Source organism: Erpetoichthys calabaricus, chromosome 13, assembly GCF_900747795.2.
Source record: "Erpetoichthys calabaricus chromosome 13, fErpCal1.3, whole genome shotgun sequence".
Classification (NCBI taxonomy): domain Eukaryota; kingdom Metazoa; phylum Chordata; class Cladistia; order Polypteriformes; family Polypteridae; genus Erpetoichthys; species Erpetoichthys calabaricus.
Window position 1 is genome coordinate 51,971,533 of NC_041406.2, and position 18,564 is coordinate 51,990,096.

Genomic DNA, 18,564 nt, shown 5'->3' on the forward strand with positions numbered 1-18,564 from the left:
GAGCCAGGCCTGGAGGTGGGGCTCGATGGCGAGCGCCTGGTGGCCGGGCCTGCACCCATGGGGCTCGGCCGGGCACAGCCCGAAGAGGCAACGTGGGTCCCCCTTCCCATGGGCTCACCACCTATGGGAGGGGCCAAGGAGGTCGGGTGCAGTGTGAGTTGGGTGGTGGCCGAAGGCGGGGCCCTTGGCGGTCCGATCCTCGGCTACAGAAACTGGCTCTTGGGACGTGGAATGTCACCTCTCTGAAGGGGGAAGGAGCCTGAGCTAGTGCGCGAAGTTGAGAGGTTCCGGCTAGATATAGTCGGACTCACCTCGACGCACAGCTTGGACTCTGGAACCAATCTCCTTGAGAGGGGCTGGACTCTCTACCACTCTGGAGTTGCCCCCGGTGAGAGGCGCCGAGCAGGTGTGGGTATACTTATTGCCCCCCAACTTGGAGCCTGTACATTGGGGTTTACCCCGGTGGACGAGAGGGTAGCCTCCCTTCGCCTTCGGGTGGGGGGACGGGTCCTAACTGTTGTTTGTGCGTATGCACCGAACAGCAGTTCGGAGTACCCACCCTTTTTGGAGTCCCTGGAGGGGGTGCTAGAGGGCATACCTTCTGGGGACTCCCTCGTTCTGCTGGGAGACTTCAATGCTCACGTGGGCAATGACAGTGAGACCTGGAAGGGCGTGATTGGGAGGAATGGGCCCCCCTGATCTGAACCCGAGCAGTGTTTTGTTATTGGACTTCTGTGCTCGTCACGGATTGTCCATAACGAACACCATGTTCAAGCATAGGGGTGTTCATATGTGCACTTGGCACCAGGACACCCTAGGCCTCAGTTTGATGATCGACTTTGTGGTCGTGTCGTCGGACTTGCGGCCACATGTCTTGGACACTCGGGTGAAGAGAGGGGCGGAGCTGTCAACTGATCACCACCTGGTGGTGAGTTGGCTTCGATGGTGGGGGAGGATGCCGGTCAGGCGTGGTAGGCCCAAACGTGTTGTGAGGGTCTGCTGGGAACGTCTGGCAGAGCCCCCTGTCAGAAGTAGCTTCAACTCCCACCTCCGGCAGAACTTCGACCACATCCCGAGGGAGGTGGGGGACATTGAGTCCGAATGGGCCATGTTCCGTGCCTCTATTGTTGAGGCAGCTGACCGGAGCTGTGGCCGTAAGGTGGTCGGTGCCTGTCGTGGCGGCAATCCCCGAACCCGCTGGTGGACACCGGCGGTGAAGGATGCCGTCAAGCTGAAGAAGGAGTCCTACAGGACCCTTTTGTCCTGTGGGACCCCGGAGGCAGCTGATAGGTACCGGCAGGCCAAGCGGAATGCGGCTTTGGTGGTTGCTGAGGCAAAAACTCGGGCGTGGGAGGAGTTTGGGGAGGCCATGGAGAATGACTCTTGGACGGCTTCGAGGAGATTCTGGTCCACCATCCGGCGTCTCAGGAAGGGGAAGCAGTGTATATGGTGGGGATGGTGCGCTGCTGACCTCGACTTGGGATGTTGTGGGTCGGTGGGGGGAATACTTTGAAGACCTCCTCAATCCCATTAACATGCCTTCCAATGAGGAAGCAGAGCCTAGGGACTCAGAGGTGGACTCCCCCATCTCTGGGACTGAGGTCACCGAGGTGGTCAAAAAACTCCTTGGTGGTAGGGCCCTGGGGGTGGATGAGATACGCCCGGAGTTCCTCAAGGCTCTGGATGTTGTAGGACTGTCTTGGCTGACACGCCTCTGCAACATCGCATGGACATCAGGGACAGTGCCTCTGGATTGGCAGACCGGGGTGGTGGTCCCCCTCTTTAAGAAGGGGGATCGGAGGGTGTGTTCCAACTACAGAGGGATCACACTCCTCAGCCTCCCTGGAAAAGTCTATTCAGGGGTCCTGGAGAGGAGGGTCCGTCGGATAGTCGAGCCTCGGATTCAGGAGGAACAGTGTGGTTTTCGTCCTGGTCGCGGAACAGTGGACCAGCTCTATACCCTTAGTAGGGTCCTGGAGGGTGCATGGGAGTTTGCCCAACCAGTCTACATGTGTTTTGTGGACTTAGAAAAGGCATTCGACCGTGTCCCTCGGGGAATCCTGTGGGGGGTACTCCGAGAGTATGGGGTACCGGCCCCCCTGATAAGGGCTGTTCAGTCCCTGTACGATCGGTGCCAGAGCTTGGTCCGCATTGCCGGCAGTAAGTCGAACCCGTTTCCAGTGAGAGTTGGACTCCGCCAGGGCTGCCCTTTGTCACCGATTCTGTTCATATCTTTTATGGACAGAATTTCTAGGCGCAGCCAGGGTGTTGAGGGGGTCCAGTTTGGTGGGCTCAGGATTGGGTCACTGCTTTTTGCAGATGATGTTGTCCTGTTTGCTTCATCAGGCCGTGATCTTCAGCTCTCTCTGGATCGGTTCGCAACCGAGTGTGAAGCGGCTGGGATGAGAATCAGCACCTCCAAATCCGAGACCATGGTCCTCAGCCGGAAAAGGGTGGAGTGCCCTCTCAGGGTTGGTAGCGAGATCCTGCCCCAAGTGGAGGAGTTCAAGTATCTCGGGGTCTTGTTCACGAGTGAGGGAAGAATGGAGCGTGAGATCGGCAGGCGGATCGGTGCGGCATCCGCAGTAAAGCGGGCATTGCATCGGTCTGTCGTGGTGAAAAAGGAGCTGAGCCGCAAGGCGAAGCTCTCAATTTACCAGTCGATCTATGTTCCTACCCTCACCTATGGTCATGAGCTATGGGTAGTGACCGAAAGAACGAGATCGCGAATACAAGCGGCTGAAATGAGTTTCCTCCGCAGGGTGTCTGGGCTTTCCCTTAAAGATAGGGTGAGAAGCTCAGTCATCCGGGAGGGGCTCAGAGTAGAGCCGCTGCTCCTCCGCATCGAGAGGAGTCAGATGAGGTGGCTCGGGCATCTGATCAGGATGCCTCCTGGACGCCTCCCTGGTGAGGTGTTCCGGGCACGTCCAACTGGGAGGAGGCCCCGGGGAAGACCCAGGACACGCTGGAGGGACTATGTCTCTCGACTGGCCTGGGAACGCCTTGGGATTCTCCCGGAAGAGCTAGAAGAAGTGGCCGGGGAGAGGGAAGTCTGGGCATCTCTGCTCAAGCTGCTGCCCCCGCGACCCGACCTCGGATAAGCGGGAGACAATGGATGGATGGATGGATGTTTTTACTGAAGTTTTACAGTAAAAGTGTAAGTTTAAAAAGTATTTGCATGTTAATTTCAAAGCCAAACAGAATGAAATCATATTATGCAACGAATAACTGTAATGCAACATGAAACATAATTTACTTTCAAATTATTACATTTTACTATTTTTTAATATGGTTGATTGCTCACTGTAATGTAAAATAGTTAGTTTTATTATGCATATGTAACAATTCCCATGAAAATAACAATCTGTTTAAATTGTATATCTGCATCCCCATATGCAAGCAGCAGAACCGCAAAGAGGCAGCGCATAGTGCAGGCCCGGGGGTTGGTGAACGAAATGAGCAGGTGGCAAAGCCCCCTAGTTCCTTTAAAAGACAATGTTCACTTTATCTGTATGCAGATTATACTCATCTATGCTTTTCTTTGAGACAAAATGACATTTCTTTAACCGCTTCCTTAATTATTTATGTCAGTGAGTTAAATGAGTCAATGTATGATAGCTGTTTTTGAAAACAGAAATGACAGATGTGTTATTAATTTGAGGGAATGATATAAACCACAACAATAACCTGCCATTTGTTTAACAAATTCTGCAAACACTGGAAACATCAGAGCAGGATTTGCACATTAGAATGATCTATTTGAGGGATCTTTTCACATCAATTGCTATAATTATAGGCCTGAACAAGGTCCACATCAGTGACAGGACAGTAAGGGACAGGCCCCATGCTGCTTGTCTTAAAGAAGGGTGACTTGTCAAAAGCCTTCTGCTCACACCTTCTACCTGTACATCAGGACAATGACAAGCCACACATCATTTAATGTGCTGACATTACCTTGGCCTGCCTTCTCTTGTGCCTTTAACAACACAGAGCATCATCGAGATGCTCTCAGGTGCAACTTCAAGAAAAGTATTAGGTACTTCCACAGGCCTGCAATATAATTCCACAACTGTGGAATTCAGTGGCTCAATGGATCTATGCACTAGAGGTATCAAACGGTGGTGGCTGCAAGAGGTGGTCGCACAAGATACTGACACTACAAGATGGCTGTTTCAATGTTTACAGTTGTTACTGTTCTTATCTTTTTTGTTGTTGTGTTATTTTGTTTTGTTATTATTCTAATTTCTTTATTGTTATTTCTGCAATGAATGTTGAAATTTTGGTCAAACAATGAGGCAGTAATTCTTGTTTTCATTATTATGTGTATACTATGTATACTGTACACAGGAGAGGGAGAGGAGAAAGGTTGGGAGCATGCACTGATAGTATGTGTACGTATTTTTTTTTTCTTTTTTACCATTTTTTTTGTGAACATATCAAGCTTCAATCTTCATTTAAACAGTATCTATAAATAAAAGTGAGATAACAAATATGACACAATTACATTTTGTAGTTCATTGTATAATTTAAATAAATGAATACAGATTTTACATGTGCACAAAGTAAATACACCCCTACATTTATTACTACCACAAATACCTAAAATAAGAATTAGGTGCACCAGATCAGGTGCAAATGATTAGAACATCATTAGGGGCTTCAGAAAGAAGGTTATAGATACCTGTGAGTCTGGGAATGTATTTAAAAAGATCTCCAAACTATTGGGAATCAACAATTCCTCTGTCTGGAAGAACATCTATAAATGGACAAGATTCCAAACAACTGCCAACTTGTCAAAGTCAGGCCATTCCAGCAAGTTCAGCCTGCGAGCAGAAGATAAGATGCTGACAGAAGTCTCTAAGAACCTCAGAATTTCATCACTTGACCTACAGGTAGCTCTTGCCATTGCTGATGTCAAAGTGAACAAATCTACCATTAGAAAAAGGCTGTAAAAATTAGATCCAATAGGAGATGTGTCAGGAGGAAACATTTGTTATCCAGAAATAACATCATGGCAAGACTAATGTTTGCAAACGAACACCTACGCAAAGTGCCTGACTTCTGGAACAATGTGCTCTAGACCAGGGTGTTCTCAAACTCGGTCCTGGGGACCCTGTGGTTGCAGGCTTTTGTTCCAACCAGCTTCTGTTTTTATTTGGGCTCCTGGGCTAATTGAGTGAACTGTTATTTCCCAGATTCTGTGTTTTGATAACAATATAAAAATTAGAAAACTAAATTTGGTAAAAAAAAAAAAGATTAAAATGTACTAAGCAGTTATGTAGGAATAATGTATTCATTTTAACATATTGATTTTCATTCTACTTTTCCAGGTCTTCTAATTGTTTAATCCATTATTTACTAATTAGTGGGTCTGATGCTAAAGTAGTTGCATACTTTCATGATTCTGTGTTGTTTGTCTGGCTGTCTGTTCTGCTCGTTTTTAAGTATCATTATTAAGACAGAAGGAAGGGTGCAAAACGGAACAGATAAAGAGCAAAATATTATGAAATCAACAAAAAAGAGAGTTAAGCATTTAAAGCAATAGCAAAAATATAAATATTTCTAAATGCCTCAAAAGTGTAAAAATCATTATGCTGTGCTTTTCTGAAAGTAGATTAAGAAAAGACAGAAAAAAAGAAACGGCTAATTAATGACATCAGCGTTATGAGATGTTGTCACTGGTTATGAAATTGGTTGAAACAAAAACCTGAAGCCACAGTGGGCCCCTGGGACCAAGTTTTGAAAATCACTGCTCTAGACGGAAGAGGCAAAGACAGAATTATTTGACTACAGTACCAAAAGACATGTCTGGTGAAAATCAATGACAGTATTTGACCAGAAGAACCTGATGCCAACAGTAAAGCGTGGTAGCGGAAATGTTATGGTTTGGGTCTGCTTTGCTGCATCAGTCTCAGCAGCTTGCTAACACAGAATCCACTATACTGTAAATACCTCACTGTACCAGAGGGTGCTTAAGAATAATATGAAGCCAGCTGTCAGAAAATTAATAGTCAACCAAAAGTGAACCTTGTAACTTGACAATGACAGTAAACATACCAGTAAATTAGTCAAGTAATCGCTAAAAAGTAAAAAAAAAAAAAAAAGTTTGGTTATGGAATGGCCGAGTCAAAGCCTGAATCGCAATACCATCGAGATGGTGTGGGGCGGATTTGAAACGGATTATTCACAAAAGACAAAATGCAAATATCACACGGCTGAAATAATTCCCAGTTGATGTCAGAGACTGGTGGAAAATTATAAGAAATGTCTACTTTAGATTGTTTCTGATAAAAAGGTATAACACGGGCAATTACAACGAAGAGTGCACTTATTTTTTCCACCAACAGAAATGGAATATCGTTTTTTCAATTACATCACCTTTATCGGGAGAGGCCCTTTAACTAAAAGTCCAACCTTGACATATTCACGTTAAAGAAAAAACATTGCATCGGGAGTACTTACTTTTTCACGTGACTGTGTATTTGTTCATGTTTAACTATGCTTACAGTATCACACGTAGAGAAGATTAACTTGTGTTTTTGTTGCTACATTTGAAAAGTAAAAATGTTAACTTTTTAAACTCACAGTAGAAAAAAAAGTCCCCGTTTGGTTTTCTAATGAGAACAGGATCATGTTTAATGTTACGACAGCTGGACTGAAGAAAACTGAATAAATGTATTAAGTTTTGATTTTCCTCTGCCATTTGTACACACGAGACATAACATATTAAAATCACACTTTTACTTTCCTTTTGTTCACTTTTTGGGTCAAGAGAAAGTGAGACACCAACGTCATTGTTCATTAAAGTGTCGAAAAATATACCAGTCAAAAGAACTTCGAAAAAGAAGAAAAATATCACAGTTATAGGTCACAAAAAATTGTCTTTGTTGTAAACTACAACCACGTTAATTTTAACGCGAAGAGAGGGTGCAAGTATCTGCAACTGAAAAAACGCAATGTACAATAGACATTGTAGTTTTACGCGATGCTGCTAACACTATGTTTTAAAGGTCGCTCGTCAATGAAGAAACTACAATTCCCATGATATCCCTAAAAAAGAGACTAATAAAGCCGAAAGGTTACGCCCGAAAGAATTGAAAGAGGCCGGTTGGTTACTCCCATGTACATAATGCAAATCCTCCTGCTCAGTCTCCTCCTCATGTTTCTGTGAGAGGGGATTATGTTTTTGTTTCTGTGTTTTTGGGTTTGGTTTTCTTTATTTCAATAATGGAAAAGGATTGTGAACAAAAACTGTAATATTCAGATGTTAATAATCGGCTCATTTAACGATATACCTATGTGTTGGAATCGTCCGATTGAATTTATCTACATATCAATGTGGCTATAACCTGTTTCTTTACAAGTGGACGAAGCCGGCAACTTAGGGAACAGTTTACCGGTATTGTGTCTTTGTTTGTACAGCGCCGCTCAAGGGACGCGTGCTCTTTTGTGTGAAGTTTCATTTTCTTTGTTTAAAAAACACGAATTGTACTAATTGATTATACATCTGAACGAAAAGGTTAACATTTTCGTTTGAAATATGCGATACGCCAAGAAATTTATTACAGAAAGGTTGATAAGGTTTGTCGTACTTTGGAGTTTAGTGGGGTTTCGCGTTGATTTGGACTCGTATTACTTTTCGCCACTTTTAGAGTCAAGTCTGGGTTCAAGTTCAGCTTATGTTCAAACACCATTTCATAACTTCGGGGACACATTAGAGGGCTACAATTTGCATCCTAAATGTCCCGATTTGGACTATTACTTTACAAGCAGGAGGTTGCTGAACGAGGTGAAAGCATTAGGGACACCACATTTCCCCATCACGGAGGTGAACGCATGGCTGCTACATGCGGTATCCGGAGAGCCTGACAGCTCGGGTACAGCGACCCAGGGACAGCAGACTGGCCATGGAGCTTTGGTCATCCAAGGGGAGGAGAGTCCGCTTGAATCTGGAGACGACAGAGGTTCAGCTGAAAATGAACTTAGCAAAGAGGTAACAACGTTTCTTCATTTATAGTAGCATTTTCACTTTCTAATAATGTCTTAGGGTTGGCTAAACAATACAGTATTTTCCAACCCGCTTAATGCAATTCAGAGTCACTTGAGGCCGGAGTTTATCCCAGCCGAGGATGATCGGGAGCAAGGCGTAAACGAGTGCGTTGCAAGGCCAACTCGGGCACACGCTCACACTGAACGAATTTTAAGATTATATCTTTTCCAAATGTGGCAGATAAAACATTTGAGTAAACTGCCAAGTTCTGCACAGACAACAACCGGACTAATGCTACTATGTTACCTCGCTAACCACTGTGCCCTCGAGTCGACGCTTGGCCGAATAATTAAACGTGTTAAATCTCGTTGTTGGCAAGATTTGGGCGTCTTGAAAGCGTTGCAAGCTCTTGCTGTGAGTGGTGTAATTAAACGATTTAGTTTTAGGCGTGTCTTCTATACGTATGTATAGTTACTTGTATGCTTTACTTTTTACAATCCTATCAAATTTCTATTTATTTCTTGTATCAATGAGACAGAGGCATGATAAAAGCTGTGTCACAAAATTCTGTTGCCAAACTTGAAAGATGACATTCAGCTGGGGAAGTCTTTTGTCAATTTTCAGAACCTTAATTTTCTGTTATAGGGACACAGGTAGCCCTATTGTGGCAACAATTGGTGCAAGGCAGGGACTATTTCCGAACTTGATATTGGTCAAATATAGGATGCAGTCTTTCAAGACTAGACCAGTTTATACTTGCCAGTAAAATTACAGTAAAACTGGCGTACCCAGAGACAAGCCTGTATGGCCGTCTTAACAACTCCATATGCCCCCCCCCCCCCCCCCCGGGGAAAGTAACATGCTTGGGCCCCTGTTTTGATAGCAAAACAGAAACCTACATAGGCATCAGAAACATCGTGGGCCCAATGCCCATTGTGCCAATATGTTAAGATGGCCCTGAAGCCATGTGGACAAAGAGAAAATGCATAGTTTACTTAGTTGCTGTGTGGGAAGGCAAATTAACCTTTGTTCTGGTATGCACATATGTATATATTCTTCCATCCACCCATCTTCTGACTTGCTTATCCAAAACAGGGATGCCATATCATTTTATTCTACTGTTGAGGCACTGAACAAACAATGCACAGTATGATTAAAGTTCTGCATTAATGGAATGCAAATTTTTGACTTATAAGGAGTATCTTACATAAGACACGTGCATACATTGAAAGTAGAAAAAAACCAAACCAAACATTTTTTTGCCATAGGGCCTGGCGAGTTTTTTGAGTTTGGTGACTCAGTGACCTAGAAGCAGTTACTCAAGGTGTTTAACATAACATTCTTGAAGATAGCACAGTTTGTTTCTTTAACACTTTTTTTTTTTCTGGGTGATGATATAAATCTTTTAATAACTGACAATATTGCAGTGTTGCCCATAGCAGGCAGGCAGTGGTGTTTGCCAAGTTTTATCTGATAATGTCTTAATTTTTTTTTTTTTTTTATGATGCATGATTTGAAGATGGATGAATCATTGGTAAGTGCTCTTTCCACTACTGCAGGAGAGTGGGTATGAATCCTGGCCAAACTGTTGCCTGGATGAACTTTGACTTCCTGCAATAATAAAATTAGAGGAAGTGTGTACAGAAAATATGTGGGAATATTTTTCATCCAGAAATCACATTAACTAAGGTTAACAAAAGCAAATCTAATGTCCTAGGAAGAATTAGACTTTTGGCATAACAGAGATAGTACAGTACATTGACATGCCTGTTATGGAACGTTCCATAATGGGCATGTCTTCAACCATTTTCATAATGCACTTTAGGTTACAATTAAGCAAATAATTGTAATGACACAGGGTCTTTGGACAGGTACAGGCTTGGGACCATTATATAAACAAAGATGCCAGCTGTGGTACACATATACACCCTATACAGGATGCTTTTTCACATGGCAGAATGATCCGGCACAATCCAATTGGCCTTGAAGTTATTAATCAAAATATAATTGGTGGAATATATATATAGTAAAGTGTTCATCTACATCTTATATCCTATGAAATAACTTGTGTCAATGGTTTATAACATCTCAAAATAAATAAATGAAAGCTAGGGAAAAGGAATAAATGTAGTGCTACATACTGGTTTTTATCCTTAAAACCTTTGCTGCCATTGTCCTGAAAATAATTTTTTTAGTTTTTGGCAATTTTGATGCTCTTAGTTAAGTGATACAATTGGGTACTGGTATATTTATTATCTAAACACAGTGCTGTTGTGTAATTATGTGCTTAGACATAATAGTTTTGCCATTCTTGTAGGATCTTCAAATCAATCAAATGTATAAATGCTCTTTTTCATAGCCTGAATATATGGCTGTTTGCTCCTCTGTTGTATTTGTAACTTAAAGTAGCAAATGCGGATCAAACTATGTGGTCATCATTAGCCTTACACATTTATGATTTTTTTCTTGGAAATAGTTCAGCACTACTTCCTTAAAGTTATAGGAGTTTGTATTCAAATACTAACTATTCCGCTGTTTGTGTGGATTTGCACCTTTTCCTCTAGATAACATGGGCTTTTCAGCTGTTGTTCCAGTTTCCTTCCATACAATCAAGATGTATAGGTTAGGTTGACTGGCCACTCAAATTATGCCCTGAATTGATTGTACGTTGGTGTGATAGAGTAGCACCTTATTCATGGTTTCACTTTGTCTTGTTCCGTGTGCATCAACCTCATAATTGAATTCAGTGAGTTTCAAAATGTTTTGGAGACAAATGTTTGAGTATGGGTGTTTGAGTGCGCCCATGATGGACAGGCAAATTCAGGGATTAATTCTCTACAACCCTCTACTAGAGAAAGACCATGTATGTAATTGATACTCCTCCTTCTCTTGTAACTTTCAGCCTAAGATATGAATTTACAATATTCAAAATAATTTACCCATAGATCCTTGCAATTGTCCAGTTAAAGTTGCAAATACTTTTATAATCCTTAATTCAGTATTTATTACTAATTTATTAATGTACTTTTTCAAACTTTGAAATTTGAGTTGGAGTTTTGTTATTTATTGCTGAATTTATGCATCTAAAATTTGTAAATGCAAAGTTTTTTGCAAATGTGTCCAATTTTCACTATTTTAATTAAAATGATCTAACCCCTGTTATTTCAATTAGTTTACATTTTGCATAATGTTTGTTTAAATAAAGTATTACACGTATCTGTGGCTTAAATTATGTCAGATTCAATGCCCTTTTTTCCTTTGCACTGTCAAAAACAATTACCAAATTCTGTCTGAGAATCGGACATTTTATTTAACTTTTATTCTACCTATACAGCAGGAAATATGGTGTAGTAATGAATAATGAATTAGCCATTTACAGCTCATATTGATTGGTTGTAAAAGCATTTGACTAGTTTTAACTTGCTCTTTTTAACACATCCCCCAGCTGCAATAGGTTGTCACTTGACCTGGCTGTCATTTGCAGTTGATGGATTAAATGAAGAAAACAGGAAAAAGGCATTTTACAAAAAAACCTTTATTCTTAACAAACAGTACTGTACATTTTTCATATACCAACTAGGATGTGACTGATATGAACAGTGCATTTCTGGTTTGTTGGACTATTAACACATGTATTGACCAGCTCACAAATTTAATACTTACAATGTATTATTATATTAAGAAAAAGCCATTAAAATGTAAGAGTGTGTATACTGTAGTAAAGAAAATGTAAGGGATTGGTGGCACATTCACTTCCCAAACAAGTGGTTCAAATTCTGGCTTGGCCACCATCTGTGTGGAGTTTGTATGCTCTCCCTTTGTTTGTGTGAGGTTTTTCTTCAAGTATGCTGGTTTTCTTTTCACATCCAAAAGATACGTTCTGTTCATTGCTGACTATGAATTAACCCAGTGTGATTAATGGTGGCGATATGTGTATGTGAACAATGGCATAGGCTGGTGCTTTGTTCTGCTAGAGTTGATGGATTTGATAATGGATGGTTAGATGGAGAAATTAATGAATTTCATGTCTAGCTCAAGCATTGATCACTTGGAAAATAACTATCATATTGCTGCCATGCTGTTTATGCTTAATCTAAGTAGGTCTTGGTAGTAAACCAGATTTGTTGGATTTGGTCTGACCTCCAGTGTTGGTGTAGTGCAGCTGGTCACAGTGTCACATCACATGCTTAGAAAGTGTCAGGAAATATTTCTTTCCATATTTCAAAACAATGGAGTTGACATAATGGTACCAGGAGAATGGAGTCTTCACTCCTATTTGTGAATATTTTTTTTATCTGTAGACTGGCTTTTTGTCTACACCTTATTTCAGTTCTGCATCTGTTACTGCCTGCATAATAGGCTCTCAAGGACCTTGGTCAAGAAAAGTGGAGAGAATAAAGAAAACGGGATTAGTGTTGTGGTGTACGAGTACCTTGGGCTTTATATAAAATATATAGGAGAATTTGTATTGTATCTTTTTGTCTACTGTACCTCACAATGAATGGACATGCAGAATTTAGTCAACTGAAAGTGTGAAATTTGCATTTTAAAAAAGTGTTACAGCTGATGTAAAAGAAGAAAATCCCAAACAGCATACTTTACTTGTGCATTCATAGTCTATATAGCCCTTTTGCTTTTGAGTGGATATTGCTCTTCTCTTTGTTTTCATATGGTATTTTAGGAATTGGATTGTCAGCAGTGTTTAACAAAGCAGTGCCATGTATGTTGTGAACAGTATCTTTCTTTTTTCCTATTGTTAAGTTTATAAAAGACTTTTATGTGAATAACAATAGAAGATAAATCCAGTTTATAAATACTTACTTATATACAGTGTATGTATATATATATATATATATATATATATATATATATTGGGTTTGGAGAACAGGTATTAACTTAAAGAGGTGTTTGAAATGTTTTTATACAACAGAATGCATTTTTTAGTAATTTATTCATTCATGCACTTATGCAAAACGTAAAAAATGGCAAGCAGTCTTGACTGGGTCCCATGCATTTGAAGATTAACATAAGTATTAACAAAATAGTTGTATTAAAATCTAAATTATTTTCAAAAGTCGTGTTTGTATATTTTCACAGTGGACACTGAGTAAAATGAAAAATAAAATGAATTTGTGCATTGAAGAATTTTAAAAACTCACCAAATATTCTTAAATGACTGGTTATGATTCTATTCATAATCTGTATCTTCTATTTCTGAATGACAGTCACCTAAATTTACAGAAGTTTTATGTGGACATACAGTATGCGTATGAAACCAGTTTAAAGTAGTGCCAGAGGAGCCACACCAGTATTACAGAGAAATAATAAGAATACTGTGATGTTCTCTGCTTTAAGAAGCATTACCTAGATCTAAAAGAATACAGTAACAAGCAGCAGATGTTTATCACTTTAAATAAAGCAATATTAGTGCTCTTCAACCAGACTGGAACTTTTCTAGAATATAATTTTCATTCAAATAACCATTTAATTGCTTAAAAAGTAAAACTTCTTTGTAGAATTTGGCTTAAAGATGTAGGTTGGAAGTAGGTCTGATATTTTCTAAAACTGAGCAGTCAAGATTTTTTTAATGGAACTTTTATAATGATTAATAAGCATTTACACTTGGCAGACAATACACTGTCATTTAAGTATTGACAGACTTTGTTTAAGGAATGCATTTGCGATTGGGTAAAGGATGCACGTGGATAGTCTGATCTGAACATTTGTACAACAGATTCCATTAGGTCAGCAATATACTTGGTTATATATTGAATTCCCTGTGCAAACATCTTTTCAGAAGCTTCAGTCGTGGTTTACCAGTGCCTGGATAATGCACTGTGAGGGCTATACTGGATTTTATAGATGATCAAAGGTTGAAAAGAATATCTTAGAATTTTGGGAGAAAGTAGTGATAATTTACATGACTGTAAAAGGCTACTGATTACTATTGCCTGTGGAAATAATGTAAATTGGTCTATGATAACTACTATTAATTTCACTACCAATTGTATAACATTTGTGTTCTGGTAGTGTTGTTTGGTATTACACTAAAGTTGGTTGCAATGTCTGTGCACATGCTAAACATATATACTTTTCTTATATTCTAGCTGTCTTATTATGTCTATCAGACAATACCCACTTTTAAAAATTACTAGAGATTCATAAAATCATTTTACATAATACTCTACATTTTTTACCTACATATCAGCTCAAGTGTATTGGAGTTAAACAAAGCACTGAAAAATCGTGGACATTTGTGACAGTACATCTCCATATCTGCATGTGTAACCAACCGCTTGCTCTGACTAGAAAAGCGAGGTACAATTTAAGGTTATTTGGGTTGGGACTAATAACTTAAGGTGCTTAATTCTGGTTACATTTGCCCAAATAATAGTGCCCAAGCAGTCCTAGATATATCCAAGGATTTGATGCTTAATCAAATGTTTCCAATGTTGTTTCAATTGCTGAAAATTTGTGTCATGTTGCCTGCATCAATAGCAATTGCTGAACTTAATTTTTCAAACTCAGTTCAGTTAAGTCCACACTCTGACAATAATGTTAACAGGAACAGCAATTTCAAGTAGTATAGAACATCGGTTACCCACTGACTTAAGAGTGGTGGAGTGGGATTCTTCGAGTTGAGCAAAATAAGTCTACGTGCTAATAGTGTAGTAAAGGAAATTACAATTTGTTTGACCTTCTCCATTTTAAGGCCATCTGGGAGTACACCAAACACAGCTGTTAATGGGTTAGGAGTGATTGTGACACCAAGGCTGTTTGATAGACATGCAAAGATATTTGTCCAAAATGTTGATAATTTTGTTCACTGGGCCCAGAACATGTGGCCCAGTGAGGCTGGAGCTAGACTGCAACGTGTACAGGTTGAATGTTGCCCTGGAAACAATTTTAAATGAGATAAATGCACTCGATAAAATATTTTAAGTTGAGTGACTGAATGCTTTGAACATATGGAGCTAGAGTGTATCTCTGCATGGCTGCCTTCCACTCCTTTTCTGAAATATTGAGTGACAGATCCTTTCCCCAATGTACTCTGGGGTCTTTGAAAGGAAGAGACTTTAAAATATTTTTATAAATTGTAGAAATGCTATATGAGTCTTCAAGACTGATCAATAATTCTTCTGGAATAGAACAAGGTGGAAGGTGAGGAAAATTGGGCAGGTTCTGTTTAGCAAAGCTTCTAGCTTGAAAGTAGTGGAGGAATTGTATTGATGAAAAGTTGTATTTGAAGTGTAATTGTTTGTAGGATGCAAAGACATTAACTATGTACAAGTCTCTTAAGTGTTTTAATCCTGGACATTTTCCAGACATTGAATAGTGTATATGTTCTAGAGGGTGGAAAAATGTGGTTGTTATGTAGAGGAGCAACAGATAAAAGCTTTTCTGTCTAAAGTACTTCCTTCATTGGTTCTATATTCTGAAAGAATTAAGGATAATTACATTTTTAGTAGTGATGGTAGTTTGTATTAACTGGGGCACAGAGCAAGGAATATAAAGAAGTACTGCAAGATTTTATTTCCATTGCAGACCAGGCTTGTAGAAATTCATTAATTTGTGTTGATGTCCAGGGGCCTCATGCATAACGCTGTACATAGAATTCACACTAAAACATGGTGTAAGGACAAAAGCGGAAATGTGCGTACGCACAAAAAAAATCCAGATGCATAATTCTGTGCGTTCGCCAACTTCCACATTCTTCTGCTCCATAAATCCTGGTTAGCATGAAAAGTAATGCATATGCATGTGCCTGCTGCCCCACCCAAACTCCTCCCAGAATTACACCTCTTTGAATATGCAAACTCAATATAAATAACCCTTAAGTTCAGTGTTCTGTGAAAAGGGAATGGCAAAAGCATGGGGGGGATAGAAGAATTTCAGCAAATACCAAGTGGAGGCAAGGAGTAACTTACTATTTGTTGGTTTAAACAGTGGTATAAACAACAAAAGGAAGGTGATCGAGTGACATAGAGTGTCGGAGAAACTCGAAAGCTCAAGTTCACAAAGTCGCACAAGTGCCCGAAATAAAAAAGTTGTCAGATATCAAAGTCGCCGTAAAAAGGCGACTCGTAGCCCACCGTCTGAGTGTCATATGAAAACTTATTAGGGCACAGAGAAAAGAAAAAAATAGGAACACAATGAGAAAAAACTCGAAATGTCAACTTCAATCTTGAAATTTCCACTTTAATCACATAGTTTATATTGTCATTAAAGTAGAACATCATAAACTTCATCTTTAAATCATTTAATTTACTAGTTTCTCAAATCCCATCCTAACTAAAGTAGCACGTTAAATGTTTTGTTTTGTATGTGTTCTTCTATGTGCTCTATGTGTGTGAATCACTATGTGCTTCTTAAATGGGCTTTCTCTTCCTCCGACAGGACACAGAATCCATTACATTCGTAATATTACAGCTCTCTGAATAATTAAAATGCTGAGATGTATACGTGATATAATTTTCATGATGATAGGAGTTAAAGCATGTTATTAAACATGGGAACACAGTAGCGCAGTGATAGTGACGAGCTGGCGCCCTGTCCATAGATTGTTCATGCCTCCCGCAAGATGCTTGCTGCGCTGTGCGCAACCTTCGATGAAATAACTTATTGCAGCAGTACTATCTCTTTCAAACGTACTAACCTCCAATTCCTGTCCTTCCTTTTATTTCTCCAAGTAACCAATCGCCATTCAATCAGCTCTGTAATAGATGTTAAGCCATCTGTAAGCTTAAAACGCCGATCCTTCAAAACTTGTAAGGAACACTGAAATATCTTCATAGTACATGTTTAATTATTCCATCCATCTATCCTTCCAGTGTCGCGCCAGCACCAGCAAGAATACAGTGCGAGGCAGGAACAATCCCTGAACTAGCTAGCGCTGCGCCACCGTGTCCTCACATGTTTAATTATTAACAAAATAGATTATTTAAATGATGTTAACATTATATCTGTATAATGTAATAAACATATTTTGCTGCATTTCATCTTAAAAGTGATATTGTCATCATATGTAAATAAGTGCTTTATAAAGAGGCGCAGGTTGTGCAATATCACAACTGTATCTATCGCAAGTTTACAGTGAGGTAATTGTACTTATAAGTACAAAGCGTTCTACAAGGAGCACTTGATGGACTGATTGAGTGCGTTTACAGTTCTTGGGGTGAGACTGTATCTGAACCGCAATGTCCCTACAGGAAAGGCTCTGAAGCGTTTACCGTATGAGAGCAGTTCAATAGACAGCATGGCTGAGGCAGCGTGTGCTTGATGCTGTATACCGATAATTCTTTTTCCAATCAGCTGCTGTAGAGTTGTGATTCCACACTCAGATACAGTGAGTGATATAAATACTCCCGAGTGGTGCAGTGAGAGTAATATGCAAAAAGATGATCCGCTGTGGCAACCCCTAACGGGAGCAGCTTAAAGAAGAAGAAGAAGGTGCAGTGAGAGTAACAATGCTAAAGCAGCTATGGTATTTGGAATAGTTTGGCCATTCCGTGGACCATTATATTGTTACAAGTTAATTACAATCAGATGCCTTAAACTAATAAACAATATGCGGTTAACTTCAGTGTATTTATAAAGCAGCGTCGGGGATGTGCATCTAAAAAAGAAAGGGAAACCACACTGGAACAAAAGCACTGCTTTGACAATGGGTGCCGCCAGTTTGGAAAACCGAGTGGAGAACTTGCATACGCCAGGGTTTTAGCTAGCGTGAAAATGTGCGTGACTTTACGCCAAGTTTAGGTTTTATACATCATGATTTGAGCATGGAAACGGGTTTACACAACATTTTTGTGCGTACGCACCTTTTATACATGAGGCCTCAGGTCTTTATAGCTTGTATATATGCAACCTAGTAATAAAATTGAAAGTTGGGTAGTGTAATGCCCCCTTCTGCTTTAGGTCATTGTAGTGTTGTTCTTTGGAGGCGTGGATGTTTCAAATTTCAAATAAATGAAGTTATCATTGAGCAATTTATTTTAAAAATTATTTGTAAATGTCTATGGGAATTAACAGGCGGAGTGGTGGCTCTGAGGTAGGGTTCTGCACTGGTAATCGGCAGCTTGCCGGTTCAAATCTTGTAAACGCCAAAACTGACTACTTTGTTGGGCCCTTGAGGAAGGCCCTTAACCTGCAATTGCTCCGTCCTGAGTATGACGTTAATCTGCATCCAGCCCTGCATGTAGGTCCTACAACTTGCAGGTAAAAACCTGGGGGTTGGTGGCAGAATTGGCACTCCAGCCACCATAAAAAAAAAAAACTCACACTATTCCATTCCATCTGAACTAGTGTGGTGCTGAGGTGTCACCCATTGCATGGCTGCACTCTGGCCCTAATCTGGGATCCTGAGTTGATTTGTCATGTGGTGGGTGCAGCAATGTGCTGTATCAGCGCATGCTCTGAACCTCTCATATGGAGATGCTTAGAAATAGGAAAAATAGCTTAGGAAGGATGGTCATCTTAACAATATTGATTCTTCCATCTAATGTAAGGTGGAGGGTAGACCATCTAGTCACAACTTGTTTAATTTTTTCCATGCAGCAAAATTTTGTTGAAAA

General features: G+C 40.3%; 2 protein-coding genes across 4 annotated transcripts in view; one reads left to right on the forward strand and one right to left on the reverse strand.

Annotated features, from left to right (window-relative positions):
• The window catches only part of LOC114664227 (chromobox protein homolog 3-like), a 105,043-nt gene that overhangs the window by 26,672 nt on the left and 59,807 nt on the right, over window positions 1-18,564 (reverse strand). The window lies entirely within an intron of this gene.
• LOC114664225 (endoplasmic reticulum membrane sensor NFE2L1-like) overlaps window positions 7,170-18,564 on the forward strand; it is a 31,762-nt gene continuing 20,367 nt past the window's right edge. Inside the window, exon 1 of the mRNA XM_028818254.2 lies at window positions 7,170-7,993. Coding sequence (XP_028674087.2) covers window positions 7,541-7,993 — 453 coding nt within the window. The 5' untranslated portion in view covers window positions 7,170-7,540. The remainder of the gene's footprint in view (window positions 7,994-18,564) is intronic.